The sequence below is a fragment of the Poecilia latipinna genome, unplaced genomic scaffold (assembly GCF_001443285.1).
Source record: "Poecilia latipinna isolate Pla-1442-1.1 unplaced genomic scaffold, P_latipinna-1.0 Scaffold1093, whole genome shotgun sequence".
Classification (NCBI taxonomy): Eukaryota; Metazoa; Chordata; class Actinopteri; order Cyprinodontiformes; family Poeciliidae; genus Poecilia; species Poecilia latipinna.
Genome location: NW_015113709.1, coordinates 175726 through 192617, shown reverse-complemented (window position 1 = coordinate 192617; position 16892 = coordinate 175726). Strand labels below are relative to the sequence as shown.

The 16892-nt window shown below is 40.5% G+C and overlaps 1 protein-coding gene across 11 annotated transcripts in view; it reads left to right on the top strand.

The window, feature by feature from the left end:
- The window catches only part of LOC106959533 (ankyrin-1-like), a 49000-nt gene that overhangs the window by 16371 nt on the left and 15737 nt on the right, over positions 1-16892 (top strand). For 6 of the 11 annotated variants that reach the window (XM_015052154.1, XM_015052153.1, XM_015052157.1 and 3 more), the window contains exons 29-39: positions 17-221; positions 398-494; positions 628-856; positions 956-1084; positions 2073-2192; positions 2741-2825; positions 2948-3022; positions 3269-3400; positions 4091-4246; positions 12681-13326; positions 13504-13852. In XM_015052154.1, coding sequence (XP_014907640.1) covers positions 17-221; positions 398-494; positions 628-856; positions 956-1084; positions 2073-2192; positions 2741-2825; positions 2948-3022; positions 3269-3400; positions 4091-4246; positions 12681-13326; positions 13504-13852 — 2223 coding nt within the window. The other 5 variants (XM_015052159.1, XM_015052151.1, XM_015052158.1 and 2 more) reach the window with 5 other exon arrangements.

The window sequence follows — 16892 nt, the reverse complement described above, 5'->3', positions numbered from 1 at the left end:
TCGTTTACCACCTCAGGCCCAGCCAGTTCCAGATGAGCTGGTTGCAAAACTGCTGGGTAACCAGGCAAACTTTAGCCCTGTAGTCACGGTGGAGCCTCGGCGGCGCAAGTTTCATCGCCCCATCGGCCTGCGCATCCCCCTGCCTCCGTCCTGGAGGGAGAGTCCCCGTGACTCAGGCGAAGGCGACACCACCAGTCTGCGTCTGCTCTGCTCTGTTATAGGTACTGCATGCCCAAACTGTGAGGTGTCTGTGTTCATGGGACCAGATTGCTATAATAAAAAGGAAAACTTTCATTCAACATGGTCACTGGCGTAAAAGATGTTGATTATCATTAGACATCCCTCCTCCTACCTCTGATCACTGAGTTTCCTATTTACCACGCTGTGTGACTGTCAGGTGGAACAGCCCCGGCCCAATGGGAAGATATTACTGGCACCACCAAGCTCCTCTACGCCAGTGACTGTGCCAGCTTTACCACTAATGTTTCTGCACGGTAAGTTCAGCTGCATACTTTATCAAATATAAACAGAAGAGTATGATCCTCTTGAAAATGAAACACCTGGAAGCCACTTTTCTTATTGGATTTGCTTTCAACATTGTGATCCTTTGTCATTGTTCGCTGACAGGTTCTGGCTGGCAGACTGTCCTCGGACAGCTGAGGCCGTCTCCTTTGCCAACCTGCTCTATAAAGAGCTATCAGCTGTACCCTACATGGCCAAGTTTGTAGTGTTTGCAAAGATGAACGAGCTGCGCGAGGGCCGTCTGCGATGCTACTGCATGACAGACGATAAGATGGATAAAACTCTGGAGCAGCACGAGAACTTTACTGAAGTCGCCCGCAGTCGAGACATAGAGGTCAGTTAAGTGTCAGGAAGGACAAGACAGACACCTGGGACTCATTCCTTGTTGACGTCGTTAAGAAACACATAATTAATCATAGCGCATGTGTTGCAGGTGATGGAGGGAATGCCACTTCACCTGGAGTGTTCAGGAAATCTGGTGCCAGTGAGGAAGGCCACGCAGCAGCCCCGCTGCTTTAGTTTCCAGGCTTTCAGGGACAACAGGCTTCCAGTCTCTGTCAAGGTGTCATTTGATTTTCTGCAGTTTCCTGGTGCCAGTAGCAAGGTCACATCCACTCATCATGGCCATGATTATCATATTGATTGCAGGCTTTTAATGATGCACTTAAGCTATTTTTTTAAAGATGAGTTGAAGATTCAAATTACAGCATCATAAACTGGAGGTGAGGTCACAATTACGTTATGCATTGCAAAAATATTCATATCTCTTAAACATCCTGTCATGTTGCAACCACAAACCTCTTCTTTTATTGGGTTATTAAGCAAGAGTGAATGTTTGTTTCTTTTACCTCAAATCAAATTTTGTGCAATCAAGTGCATACAGAAGTCACCTCATTAGTAAACAGTCTCCACCTCTGTTTAATTTCACAAACAGCATCATGAAGAACAAGTCAAGGATAAACCTATAGAAAAGTTTAAAGCTGGGTAAAATTACAAAAAATGTTGCCAACTTCAAACGCCTCACATGGCAATGTTCAACGTCCAAAAGTAGAAATGGCAATTATAGCACAACAGCAACCAATAAAGAGTCTTACAGCTGAAGAAAAGAGAAAGTCAAGAGGGCCTTGGTGATTATGGAGGAACTGCTATGACCCACATCTTAGGTAGAAGATTGAGCTGATAGGACAACTGTTTGTTGGTCTCCATGGACGCCGTTGTCCCTGGAGACAGTTAAGGGGGTTTAAGTTGTGGTAATGATATGACAAAATATATGAAGTTCAAGAAGGGGTATGAATGCTTTTACAGTATTCTATTTAAGCTCCAATATCTTACTTGCATGCACTATTCACATCAGTAAAGTTGCAGCCATTGAAAACCTTCATATAAAATCAGTTTACACCAAATTACGTATAAACACCCTCACCACAGAAAAATAATGGTTCAAATAAACCTTTAGCAGCCAGTCAACACAAGAATCAACTATGCTTTACTACCCGCTGTTAATACATCATCTCTAGTGTTTCTCTGCTAATTTCCCTTTATCTGTGCAGGTGCGAGACAGCAGTAAAGAGCCTACTGGATTTTTATCTTTCCTACGGAAGTCCACTAAATATGAGGACAGCCAACAAGTACTCTGCAACCTTAACATCACTATGCCTCCTTGTATCAAGGTGATAATTTAGTGGATAAAACACAAGATACAATCTACACTTAAGTCCAAAATTACCCATACCCTGGGCAAATTTAGATTTAAAAGTATTTTTCATCCAATAAAAAAGATTGTTTCTTCTAAGAAATGAAACTGGTGCTTCCCCAAAGTTAACAAGAATCTGGAATCTCGTATGAGAATAGGTATTCTTATTTATATATACATATTTTTTTAAATAGCGTATCTAAACATGTTTTTTGTCCTTCAAAATAATCACATAAAAATCTTTACATGCGTTACAGGAATGAAACCTTTCTCCCTGTTTTCCACTGGTATTTTGATTATTTATTTTGGTGATGAGCTCCAAGCCTTTGAGGGTCATCACCTTAACTTTTAACACTCTGCACATATTTTCTATCATTTTAAAGATTGAGTAAATTATTGCTTTCTGTCAGACAAATGATTACTAAAAGATTGAAATCTACACTTGGAAGGGGTGTGAGTAATTTTGAGCTCAATGACAATAGTTTTCCTGAGTTTTGGTTTTAAAAGTTTTTACTTACCACTTAGATTATTGGTAGTGAAGATAGGAGGCGAACTCTGACCCCGTTGGCTTTGAGAGAAAGATACAGCGCCCTAAATGAACCCGCTATGGGTAAGAGACTCACTACTGGATTAATTATTACATTTACTTGTTTGATGTCTTGGTGACATTAAAAACAAGACTCAGCATGGTGGTTTCATGTGACCGCTTGTTTCTGGTCCTGCTTTCTGCAGCATCAATGAGTGCAATGGAGAGAACGGAGCTGAAGATGGCAGTGATCGCAGAGCAGTTGGGTCTGAGCTGGGCTGGTGAGTAAACACTGAGAGTATGCTGAAGCTGCTTTTTACATTTACCATCTGTGTTTATCTAATGTGTAACAAGCATGGCTGGCACAGCTGACAGGGTACAACCTGGTATCAAACTATACAAACTTCTGTGTTGTTTCCCTCTCTCATTGTCACACAGAGAGATCGTTCTTCTCCATGTACCGGTGGGATGCTGGCCTCAAACACGATTCAGAGATCAACGTCTATGTTTTCTCTTTTTCTGAACAGAGTTAGCACGTGAGCTACAGCTGAGTGTAGATGACATCAACAGGATTCGAGTTGAGAATCCAAACTCCCTCCTCGAACAGAGCTCCGTGCTGCTCAACTTGTGGGCAACTCGTGAAGGCAAAAGGGCCAAAAGTGAGTCAACGAGATATGAGACAGCAATGCAACCACATGCTGCATTGCTGCCTCTCAGTATCTGCCTGACGAACCCTTGGACTATTATATGGCGAGTGTTTAATTTTTACAGTAATTTATTTTTAGAGTGGGCAGTAAAAACAAAGACCAAAAGTTCAGACAAAACACTATAACATTGAAGATAAAAATTGATTTGCATGTTTTAGCACTTGATAAATTAATGTAACTGGCAATAAAGTCACAATTTGGGTGATTTTAAATGTAATGTAAACCAGCAGAGAGACAGATTGTTGAAGATCTTAAGTCAGCAGGAACCATTGTCTTAAAAAAAAGCTTGAATCTTGGACAAAGACTTTTTCTTTGCTAATTAACAATTAAGATGAGTCAAGGATGGTCAATGTGTCAATAACTCATATCAACACTGAATGTCAACAAAGGACTGTCTAAGGAATAGTTCGGCACAGTGACCTGGTCAATCTCCAAACCTTAGTCCTTGCTGGAGCTCCAGACTTTGAGTTATGTTTTGCCGATACACGATTAATATTACATTTATGTAGGTTTTTCTTTTTTCCAGAATTTTGTTTCATTTTAGGTGATAGGGACAGATATTTCTTTCCTTTCTTTGTGCACCATTAAGAGAACTTGTTTGCCTTGCCTTCTTTAGTGTGACTTTGTGTGTTTTCCATGCAGTGGAGAGTTTATACACCGCCCTGAAGAACATTGACCGTATGGACATCATCAACATGTTGGAGGGTCAGCCGCCCCAGCCTATGAGACAAGGCTCCCGTGACCTCAACAGACGGCGGCACAACGACAGAGACCATCTCTCCCCTGGTATGACCAATGGTAAGTTTTCTGCCAATGTTCAACAGTGCAGCCCGGTCCTACTGCGCCATATGCCCTGACCCAGAGCTGCTTCTCTAATATTCATTCATTGGCGCTGAAAGTTTGAGAGTTTTGTTGACTTCTCTATTTTCCTGATAAACACCCAAAGAAGCATCAGGTTTAAGTCCTAGAAGTTGATAGAGAGTTTTATAGTGGATCCCCAAAATTCGCAACAACCAGTTGCAAATAGCTAAACGTGATTACTTGAGACCCGTTTTACTCCCTATTTTTAAAAATTCAAAAATCACATATACTTTAATATGCATTATTACATGAAAACTGTCTTGGTGCCTCCACAGAACAGGAAACTAACGTCCACGGTGTCCCTTATCTCTCCTCTTGTAGGCAATTGATGCCAAGGAATGTATCTGAGGGGATTGCCTGCTTTGCAAACATCAGCCAACAGCATCTCAGATACAGAAAAATCCCAGATTATGCAGATTTTCCAGAAAGAATTTAGAGTAAAGTTTCACAGAAAAAATCCACAAATAGACTGGAATATATTGCATGTGTGCAGGACAAGAAGCGAAATATGTGCTTCAGTTCAGATAGTCTCTAGTTTCATAACAAAACACATTGAAATTCTGTAAAAATAGATAGAAAACTCTTGGTTTATTGTCTTTAACAAAATTCTATGTTGTGTTAATACTTTTAAAAGCACTTATGTACTTTTCAGTACATCTGTTCTTCCTCTTTACCCAAAAAACCCTTGAAGGACAAGTGGTATTGGATTCCTTTTGAATCCTCTCTGTTCTTCTTATGTCTTTTTGTTTCCCACTGTGGGGGCACTCCCACAAACGTGACCTTTCTCAGAATTTTACCTCAGCTAAATGCAATGGGACTCAGGACACTCCTACATCCCTGTAAGCCCTTCGCTTATCAATTTTAAGCTCTATGGCTCATTGTTAGAATGAGGATTAAATGGTGGATGCTTATAGGTTACTGACAGTATTGCAAAATATTTTTTGATGGAGCTGTGATCTACTTATTTATCTTACTGATAAAGTATCTTCATTTTGCTAATACGAATGCAGTTAATACAAGTTCTGGAGCTTATGATCGAAATGCTTTACACTTATGGCATGAACCCATTCAACGACAAATACTTTCTGCTTTCTTGAGCTTTCTGAATTTCAGCATTTAGACACATTCAACTTTTCTTTTTTTGATACACAGCAAATATTAAGTTAATCCTTTCTACCTGATGTTTTTTTCTGATATTCCAAGACATTCCATGTATCATTCTGCAATTCTTGCAGAGGAGGATTTCCGATTGGCTGATTTTTAAGGTCGTACTCTTGCCTAGTCTGCACCGGTATCCTGCAAGTTTAAGATGTGTCTGCTTCTACACACCTGAGTGAAATAATCAGGTCATTAGCAGGACTCTGGATAACTTGACTGAATACTGAGGAGGCAACTTAGTCATTTAAACTAAACTAGGTGTTTTCTTCTTGTTTGGAGAGGGTTTTCTGAAATGCTGCTGTATTACTGATGGGGTTGTCATATCAAAATGGCAATTTCTGTTCTCCCTTAATCTTTCTTTAGATTTGAAATATATCTCAAACATCTAACTAAGATGAGTAAGATTAAAGGCAGGAGAGCTCCTTTTCCATTCAAGTCGCAAATGTTTCCTGTAATTTACAAATAAGTGGGTTTTTTTTTTCGCCTTTTCTTATTATCTTATTATCCTTAACTAGTTTTAATTTACTATAGGGAGATGTTGATGCATTAGTATTGCAGGATTTTTCTATTTTAATTTATGAAAGTGTTAGATTTTCAGTTTATTGTTTAACAAAGGCTTTAAGAAATTATCCTCCTCTCCTATTTAACCTTGTCGCAGGAGGAGTGTGGAAATGTCCTGGTCAGACAGCAGGGGGTTGTCCCGTCAGACTGTCAATTTCTAGAACCACACACACACACAAAAAAAAATATCTCGTAAAAGCACACAATGGGTCCGTGCAGCCCAGCCGGTCCGCGCACAAAATGAAAAACTTGTGAGGTCTAAATGGTCCTGTCTCTTCAGACCGCTGGAGGGTTAAGTTCGGCTTAAAAGGCTATGAAAAAGTTAAGAATATATCTTCAAAATAAATTTATTAGACACGTCATCCAAACAATCAGATTTGTGGTAAATGAACTTTAATTTAACATGACAATTGCTTTAGTAACACCTTCTCATACATTTTCTCCTTTTCCTCATGGTTTCCTTCATTCATGCATACCCTGTGTCTGATTTATTTCATTTTCACATCTGGGCTGCTGTGAGCTCCTCTTTGTCCCAGAGTGCAGACAATGAGGCAGCCAGTCCTGCATATGAAAAATGGAGCAATAATCAGCGATGTAACTATGCAACCCAATGTGACCATGATGGTGAAAGAGATGAAGAAAATAGTATTACAGATGCTTTTAAATTATGACTTGTTATAGTTAGCATCTTTTAATGTACTGAAATGAGGTAATAAAGGCAGCCATTTTTTTTTCTTCAAAAAAGGGATGTTGAGTCCGAGAGGATTTAGCAAGACGTTTACAGTCTGAAGTTAAGTAAAAACACATTGATGTCAGAGGCATTATTCTTGAACTTTTTTGCACTTTGCCATATTGCAGCCAAGAACATTATTGTATTTTTGGTTATGTTAGAGCAACAGTAATGATTTTCTGCCACACCGAGATTTTAATGTTAAGGCAAATGGCTATATTTCTTTTTCATTCAACAAAAGTATGTTCCTCCACATATTTGCTGTGTCCCCTATCTTGGTTGTGGTAAAGTTATAAATTACTGTCAACAGCAACTTTGTGTCGTCCATATATAACGTCATTTATAATAGCTGTCCTGTTAAGCGGTTCTCCACACTGACGGATATAATTGCTTGACCTCTGTTCTGTGAGATTTTCAAAGCTTGGCACATTGTCTTATTACTGAACTATATTTACCATTTAACATAAACATTTCCACAGTTTTCTCCCAGACCCGCCTGCTTCGGTCCACATCATGGGTTATTTTCCTTCCACTTCACAATAATGTGCTGGTCAAACGCAAAAAATCCCGATGAAATACATTTCAGTTTGTGGTGGTCATATGACAAAATGTGGAGAAGTTCCAGTCGTATAATACAGCGGACTTTATGAAACACAGTGACTGCCCCATATTTTTTCAAGCATTGTAAGAATCATATCAGTCATCTCAAACTACACCAGTGCCGCATATCAGCTCAAATCAGCAATGCTTTTAAAAAGAGCTGTATTTCAAATAAGCCACAAAGAATTTTCCTCTGTTAAATCAAAACGTCTTTGCAGATCTTTTCCACATCTAAAACTTATCCTGTAGGCTTTTTTTTCTGTCTCTAAATTCTTTCTGCCTGTGGTTGCATGTTCAGTAGTTTGAGTCTGTCCAGGGTTAATGTTGGTGCACTGAATGTCTTTTTGGGAGCCGTGTTTTCATTCCCTGTGAATCTTGTCCTCTCTGTGTTTCTCTGGACATGTCATCTGCAGCCTAGCCGCCCTACTCTTCCTCCTCCTCACTTCTCTCCAAACTCTGACCTCATGCCGACCTCATGTTGACCTCTGACCCACATCTTAAGCTTTTTTTTCTCTCTCTTTTTTTGCGACTGGTGCATTTACTTTCCCCTTATTTTACCTCTCGAAAGCCCCACCTTTATAAGTGTCCCCTCTGTGATAAATATCCCTCACACAAACTGTTTTTTCAGCACCCACTGGGAGGGGGAGGTGATCCTCTTTTTCTTTCTCTCTTCCGCTCTTGTCACACTGTTTCTGTCTGTGTTCATCACTCTTGTTTATACTCCTCTTTCTCTCTTGCTCCCTCTCTCTTTTCCCCCACTCTGTCCTTTCCCCTCTTTTCCCTGCCCTTTCTCCTTTACCCTCCTGCATGACTGCATGTGCACCAGACGTTCATTGCTCATCTCCCTCTGTGTTTGCATGGATGCACTGGGAGGATGGGCAGCACTACCACTAACTTGTCTGAGATCACAGCATTGAAGCAGCTCGACCAAAAGACGTTTCTTTGCATGGCATGCTATTTTTACTGAGAATGACTCTGCAGCCTGTCTTGTTCCTCCTCAATAATCAGTCTTAAGTGGGGGGGTGAGGGGGCAGTCCTTTTTTGTCAACTTTGACTTGTGTCTGCTTTGTTCTTGTATGAGTGTTATTATTGCTTTGTGTGCATTGAGTTTAATGTAAATTGTTTTCATCTCTTTGATGCTATTTGTCAGTTAGTCCTCCTTTCTCTGTGTGTATTTTGTTAAATGTGAGCTATCAAATCAGTCTGTGCGGGTGTATCTGCGTGAGTGTTTTTATGTGCTTTAATTTAGAAACTACTGCTGTTTGTACATGTGTGCCCATGTGTGAACAGGCAAAAAGAGTCACTTTTCTTTACATGTTGTTTTTTTTTTATATATATAACTTTCACTTCTGATACTTTACTTTTATGTTTCAGTCAGGAGCTCAGACAATGCCTCCCCGTTTACTAATTTTTGTATGTCCCCCCCCCAAAAAAAGTCTTTAGTATCTACTTTAGTGACAAGCAAAGGTTTGGTAGAGCTAAAATCAGAACACATCTGGTGTCAGATGCTGACATAAAGAACATTTTTATGCTTTCCAAACTAATGCTATAAACACAGCTTTCGAATACAAAGCTGATATTTTATCTTCAAGACAAGTTTGCTCCAAGTATTTGCGTCAGAAGTTGTAAATCATGTTAATCTAGTTCCCAAATGTCTCATCTACTGACACAAAAAAAGGGAGGAATCCTTAAAATGTTCTAACATTATGTAAAACAGCTTCTTTATGGAGCCCACGCACTAGGGTTCATTCATTTACATGCAGTCGATCCTGTTTATGTCTAAAGCACAAAATGATGACAACAAATTCTGTTAATGCTCATTACAAAGAAGTTAATGCACTTCTGACATGATTCATCTCATAATAATTCTTTACAGTACAAGCCGAGTTAGGTTCACGTCAGCTACATACAGACCCACTCCGTCAAATTATAATAATAAACAGTCAAATTAATTCAGTGTTTTCGGTTAAAAAGTTATCTAATCAATGAAATCCAGTTGATAACACTAGAGTAATTTACTTGGTAGTGAATGCAGTGAGTCAAGAGTACTTTCTATGGGACATAATAAAAGGAAGCACACAAAGGTAATGGCAGTAATAGATCCTTCAATGATCTATTTTGTTTAGGAAAAACACTCTAAACACAAGCACTGGTCACTGTACACGGAAGAACAGAGAGAACATGAAGTTAGTGGTAGTACAAATTTCAAAATGTGTTATTTTCCTAAATTCATAAAAGCTGTTTTTAATTACTTGTAACGATTATGGCAGAAAGCACAATATAAGCATATGCTTACATATGTATACACATATGTTTTTCAATTTTATTTTTATCCTCCCGGACTCTTAGTTTCACATTGGACATATTTATCTTAGCATCAAAATGCAGCCAGTTTTAATTATTGAAATCATGATCGGGCATGATCAAGATTTCAAAAGCTGCCTGTGATCAGTAGATTCCAGCTAAATTTAAAATTGGATATTATAAACACCATTTTTAAATAAATCTTTATTCATTCATTCTAAATCATCTTTTTAGATAGATTTAATGATTTTATAGACAATTAAAGAACATGAAAAGAGCAGCTGACCGCCATTAGCTGAAGATCTAGAAGTGTAATCTTGTCCTTGGCGTACAATCAAGTCTTTCTCTGCGGATTGTATTCCTGGCTTCCCTGTTCTCTCCAGCCTGGCTGTATGCATGCAAGTGTATGACAATCCGTTCTTTAAATAATGATGCCCAGTCCCTCTGAATATAGAAAATTAAACCCATATATATACTTGACCACTGGAGAATCTCAGCTTTGTTTTATGTTTTTCTGAAGTTTAAATTTGCTCCTTCGACTGGGGTGTGAGAGAATTCACAGGAGTCAAAACATTATGTTTGGGAAAATCTCGCTGTTTATGCCCGGCCTGTAAAGGAAGGTGATCATTTCCAAACTTAATAAAAGACAGAAGGTCACTGTGTTAAGCTCTGCAGGAGCTTTATGATGAAGGTGCAGATATTTCACATTTAGCTACAAAACATCTACCAATATAATGGAAATGTCCCAGTCTTTATTTATAGCTCTGCTAGAAACAGGAGCGATCCATGTACCCAATCATTTAAATCAAAACTGCATTTGTATTAATCTGAGGTGAAGATCCTCAGATAGCTTATAATCAGATGTTTAAAAAGCAAAGACAAAAGTGTTTTATTACACTGTCTGTGACACTTAATTGGACTGCAGCTGGGAGGGTAAAAGAGAAAGTAGGACAAGGGGTCTTTTTGCCTCTTGGTGTCTCAGATATCTTGTGCAGCCTCAGCAGTAGTCTGCAGCGGACTATGACTCACGTTACACCCTGTGCTCTGTAGAGCGAGTCCTTTACTGTGCTTCATACAGATACAGTCTTACTTTTTCTGTACTTACAGTACAGCCTGCACCACCTCACTTGGTTCCCTCTATGCTTAGTTTAATCTTCAGCAATAAATCATGCAATCTACAACTATATCACTAATACTTCATCAAAAATATTACATTAATCTTCAACTAATTTCCAAGGAAGAGTCATTTGCTCTTCCGTGGGCTGCTATTTGTATTTTATGTGTAAAAAAAAAATCTTTACTGCAAATTAGTCACTACAATGTCAAGCTTTATTGGACAAAACATATTAAGATAATTCAAACACAGTATGTAGGAGTGACCTGAGTCCACATCACATTAACATGTTTTATTGGCTGATTTTGGAAAATCCATTTAAACTATTGCTTTAGGCAGCAACCATGTGACTTTTGCAAATCTGACTGTTTGGTGTTTTTACGTCAATACTAGCGTAGCGGCATTTTGAATGCATGGACATGAACACCTATATCAGAGAGAAAATACTGTGTGATGATGTTGGGAATGTGTTGGTTTGAGATTTTAATGGTGTGATAACTTTGAGTAAAGATATTATTTTCACAGTGTTATGATACATTATGGCAGAAAGAGGTAAAGCAAGACTGTATGACAGTATTTAACTGCTTTAACGTGAACTGGCTTCCCAACCTGCTCATAGCTAATAATTTTTAAAAACTCTATTAACAATCAAGTTAACTTACTTAGCATTCAAGCTAATTGGTGGCACATCTTTGAGGGTCAGACACCACTGGTGTAGGTTTTTCAAATGAAAATAATTGTTCAAATTTTCTGAATGCATTTCACAAAGTCGTGGTTTTTCTGAAGGGTTTTATGAATCTTAAGTTATGGTTTGCAGAATGTGTGGTGCAGAATCATTTAACCATGATTTGAGCAGTTTGGGATTTTGAGCTACAGATGATTAAGTGCAATGCCGGCTCATTGAAAAACATTCATGTAGCTCTTTACTCAACTGATAAATCAAAAGTTGTGAGTCATACAGTTACCTTAGGCAAACAGCCAAATAGCTGACATCACAAATCATCAGTACATTTGGTAGACAAGTTTTTGGTGGACTTTTACTTCCTTTCAGCATGTTTAGCACAAAAAGAGACCACCTTAAAAAAGGAAGTCCTAGTACTTCAATAAAATTCAAAGTCTAACCCCATTTCAGACGATTCCTCAGAGGCTGACAAATCTTCCTGCTTGCTTTGTTGTTGTGTTTGTTAAGCAGTCATATGTCCCTGGGTTCGTTTCAAAACGTGATAAATGATTTCTATTTTTGAATTTCTTGAGTGGTAATAATGTTGTAATAGCTGTGAAAACTGACAGCCATCCATCCCTAGTGGACATGTGTGTGTAAAGTTAAGTCTGATGAGAAAATGGGATTGCCTGCTGATTGCATGTTTTCCAGCCTGACTACAAAAAACAACTTGCCTGTACCTGAGAGAATTTGAATGCATGTATCACTGAGTGGGCGGATATGTGTGTTTCAGAATGGGAGTTTGTGTCCCTGCTGGACAGGGATCGGTAATCCGTCTCGTCCCCCTGCAGGTGGCAGCCAGCAGAGCAGCACCAGCCACGGCTGGGGTCGAACCTTGGTCTCAGTCAGTTGGTCCGACTGGCTGTGTCTGCTGCTGTCACTGCCACTGCTCGCACCGTCAACATTGGCTGATTGAGCTTGACAAACTTTCTTCTAAAAGCTGCCCTTGCTCTCTTAGCTAATTGCACCTTTGTTCCAGCTCCTGTTGTCTTGGCCCTACCCCCTCTTTTCTTTCCCACTCCTCTCCCATTTGTCCCTTCAGCCTCCTCTTCTCCTCCCCTAGATGCCCAGCTCCTGGGCATGGGGCACTTACCTCCTCCCAGGGTCCCAGTGCTGTGGGGGTGAGGTAGAGAGCGAGGCGGGGGGGCCGGGTGTCAGCGTGCCTCTCTCTGTCTCGCTCCAGGTTATGGGCTTGCGCAGGAGGAGCTCCATTCGCCGGCCTCAATGCAGTACAGCCTGCCCTCTCCGTTGGGTGCTGAGCCTTACTGGCAGGAAGTGTCCAGCCTGGACTGTGCACCAATTGCCACCACAGAAGAAGACACCCTAATGGAGATGTCCGATGTTCAGGTTTGGCCCTCTGGCAACAGCCCCTCCTTGGTAGCTGTGGAGGACTCCTCGCTGGAGTGCAGCAATGCGGATGACTCAGAAGGTCTACTGGGGCTGCCGTACGGAAGTCTGGGCCGACCGGCCAGCCAGGCCAGTGCAGCCAGCGCAGGGGGTGTGGTGCTGAGTGGTTCTATTGAGCTGCCAGAAGATGACTCCGAGATGGGAGTGGATTCTCTCAGCACAACCACACCAGCCTCCATTGGGGGGACCATAGCAGGGATCAATCTCAACGGGCTAAACAACGGTCAGGGGTCAGAGGCAAGCTCAGAGTTATCAGCCGTCACGAGTACGACGGGTGGTGATGGAGCTGAAGGAGGAGGACGACGACTAGGTGGAACTGGCTCAGAAGAAGGACATTCTCTTGTTTCAGGACAACAAAGAGTGTACGCTCGGTTGAGTGAGTCACCTGGTCTCAGCTGTGTTGCAGATCGGAATGGAGACAGGTTGGTAAAGCCTCAGTATGCATCCAGATTTGAGTAAAATGCTCATAAAAAAGTAAAAAATCTGAATCCTGGATGTTTCTATCGCATGCTAGTGCCAAACCTTTCAGACGTGGTTGACTGCAAAGGGACTGTAACTTATTGTGACATTAAGTGTCCTCACTTATCTCCTACTTTCAGGTCAGCTAATGGTGGAAACGGAAGTGGAGGAGGCTCTTTCCTTTCTTACCTGCAGGAACAGACCGGTTCAGGGTGGATGCCCGTCACTGACCCAACACAGGCTTGGGTGGGCACCCAGTCTAAGCCCAGGCAGGCCATGGAGACTATGATTTCATCTGTACGTAATGCTGTGGATGTAGACCCATCCCTAATGTCCCAGGAGGCCTTGCTTCAACCCGTGAGGGACATGGGGCACTCTGAGATTTTACGGGGCCACTTCAGAGGTACCCAGCCTTTTGAGAAGGGTCTGGGATTCCCACACAGGGTACCAGAACTGAGAGCCTGGGACGACGTGCGCCTGAAAGGTCAGGTGAGTGTGTTGATCTTTCAATTTCTTGGAAGTTCAGTCATAATTCTTCAAAGTCAGCGGGAATTATAAAAGTGAAACGTTTTAGTACATTACCAAATGACTGCACAGCCAATGACCAAGTAAATGACCTCCCAGCAGGCATGATGAGATTCCACAAATTGGTTTTGGAAGAACCAAATTATAGTTATGATCAATGCAGTGTAACGGTTGCTACTCAACGTTATTTCCTACAGGGAGAAAAATTTAGAAATGATTGATTTTTACGTTTTGAATATCTTCATCATATTCACTCCAGGGATTGGTCATGATCTGACTCCCTCATCTGAATTTCTTTCTCTGGCAATGCAAATATTAATCAAACCCAAGTACTTTTATGTTTATTGTTTAGGTATAAAAAAAATAATAATTAACCATACAGACACTGATCACAAAAGTCACTTCCACAAACTCACATAGAGAGCCCAAGATGGCCACTAACAGTATGAAAGGCCAAATATAGAAAGCATTCTTTGACTCCTGTTCATGTTACATGAGACCCTCCCCAAGTCGCTCCCACCTCTTAACGCTGTACACATGACAGACAGAAAAGGCAAATCTTAACTATGATATTGCTTGACTACAAATATCAAAGTGGATTTACTATGTTTCTGGGGTTAACCTCATGTTTAAGTGAACACCATTAAAGAAGCTATTTGGGTTCATTTGGTACCTGTATTACTGTTTCAGTAACTTAGTTGTTTTTGCCTGACTGGGTGTTAAAATCATAAAGAAAGGAAGGAAAAATAACTGACGTTAAAGCTGGTGTATTACCACAACACATGGAGCTACACAGGAGCAAGAGGAGGTATTTAAAGCCCACAGATCACATGGGCTGAAAGTCAGAGAGGCGTTAATAGAAGCTTCTCATAGCTGCTCTTGGTTGGATCCTTGACTGGGTTCTGGTAAGGAAGAGACGTGGTCAGGAGGGCCCACTGCCCCAGCTGCTGGAGGACAAAAATGATCTGAGACACCAGTTTCACGGAAACAAGAAGGAAAAGAACTGCAGCAGCTGCTCTCTCTCACAGCGGAGAGGACAGTTTGGGAAAAGGGAGTAGCTGAAGGCTGCCTGCCTAAAGCCGCTTTGCGCAGACCGTGTCGGTGTACTGGGCGTTTAACTGGGGCGATGTGGGCCCTGGTGACCGAGCTCCTCTTCAGCTTTGTGCTGCTGGCTTTCTTGGTGATCAGCTGCCAGAACGTCCTCCACATTGCCAGTGGCTCTGTGCGCTCTGTGCTCAGTTACATACACGCTCAGCTGGACCATGAGCTGGGTGAGGTCGAAGGGGTCGCTGACGAGGAGGAGAACGTGACCACAAGGGTGGTCCGCCGCAGAGTCATCCTCAAGGTACAAACGTGAGGCACAGAAAGGAAGTTGAACAGAAACTTTTTGCGACATATTGTTTCATAGGTTTGTTAGGAAATACCAGGTTGTAATATTGCTTAAAAGATGCAGTGATGTTCATATACCCCATCCCCCATCAAAAAGACAGAGAAAACATCTATGCTTTCCATATAAGCAGAATATAAATGCGGTCTAGAACCATTTATTGGCGTCTAAATGTAGCTACAAAGGACACACTGGCTAAAAAAGTCGAAGGTGTTTTCCTGGTTTAATATTGGCAATAAGGCATCTGGATATAGTCAGAAAAAGACACAGTGTGTTAATGTGATTTACAGCAAAAAAGGCTCTTGCTCACATGTTCATGATTCTTTACGTGTCACTGCAATTATTTGGAACAAGCACAATAAATGCTTGCTGAGAAATAATGATGCAGTAATAATATCTAACACACTAACAAGTCTATGCTGTGACTGTAAAGCAGAAGTACTTCTAGAGCATTTTCCTCTGCTGTCATAAAAATAGACAAAACTCAGTTTAACAACTCTGAGCCTTAGTTCCTTAAACATGTCTTGGTCTTGCATCGTCTTCTTTCCTCTTTACATCTTCTCATTAAAAACATCTTCCTAACTATGGAAACATGGTGATTAGATCAATGTCCATGCAAGTTCAGTTTTTATTAACTTCACTGTGATTGTGTCCAAGAATTTCTAATTCTGGAAGAGGATTTTAATAACCCCCATGCGTTGTGATTTTAAGCACGCAATGTAAAATTAGTAGATCCTGAAATCAACATCTCTATCTTCTCAACAAGTTGTTGGCTATCTGATTGTCTGTGTTTCCACTTGGTGGAGAGGTAATTATACACTGCACTGGTAGCTGCAATCAAGTTTATAGGACTCTGAAAAATAACTCAAATCAGAACGTTATTCATTGCAAATCTCTTACAGCCCACTTAACCTGAGAACTGAGCGGAAAAAAGCAACAAATTACATTTTCAGCCTTTGATAGCAGGCTTGAAGCTGAGACAGGAGGGAACACAGCTAATATGTTGGAATAATTAAAAGGTTATGGCTTAATATGTGGTGAAATTAATGCTACACATTACAATGAAGACATAATCTCTACTGTGAACTATAGTGCTAACAGCATTAGAGGGTTTTCTTCAGCAGGAACAGAGGAGATGGATAGCAATAAATACAAAGTAATATTGTGAAATATGTAAAAGCTGCAAAAGACTAGGCTGCAGATTCTTCCTTAATCAAGATGAGACCCCTAAGGAAGGAACAACAAGAAAATGTGTGTTTATGGTTGTTCTGTATCCAGTCTGATTGATTTTGAGTTACTTGGCAAAGAGAAAACAAAATTATTTTTGTTCCTCTTCAAAGCTATCTACCACTCTGTGTTGGGTCTCACATAAAATCACAGTAAAAAAAAAGTGAAAGTGAGTTGTACTCTGAAAGAGCTCAAGGGAAATGAATAGCTTTGATTAACTCAGTATGAGATTGAGCTTAAGCAAACTGACTGATTGGGCAAATATATGACTCCTGGTGAAAAGCAGCCCAGAGCTACTATGAAGAGCTAAATAGTTTTACCTCTCTTAGATTGTGCAGGCAAAATGTTCAAGGAATAGCTTTAGAGGATTCTCCAAATTTGTTTGATTTA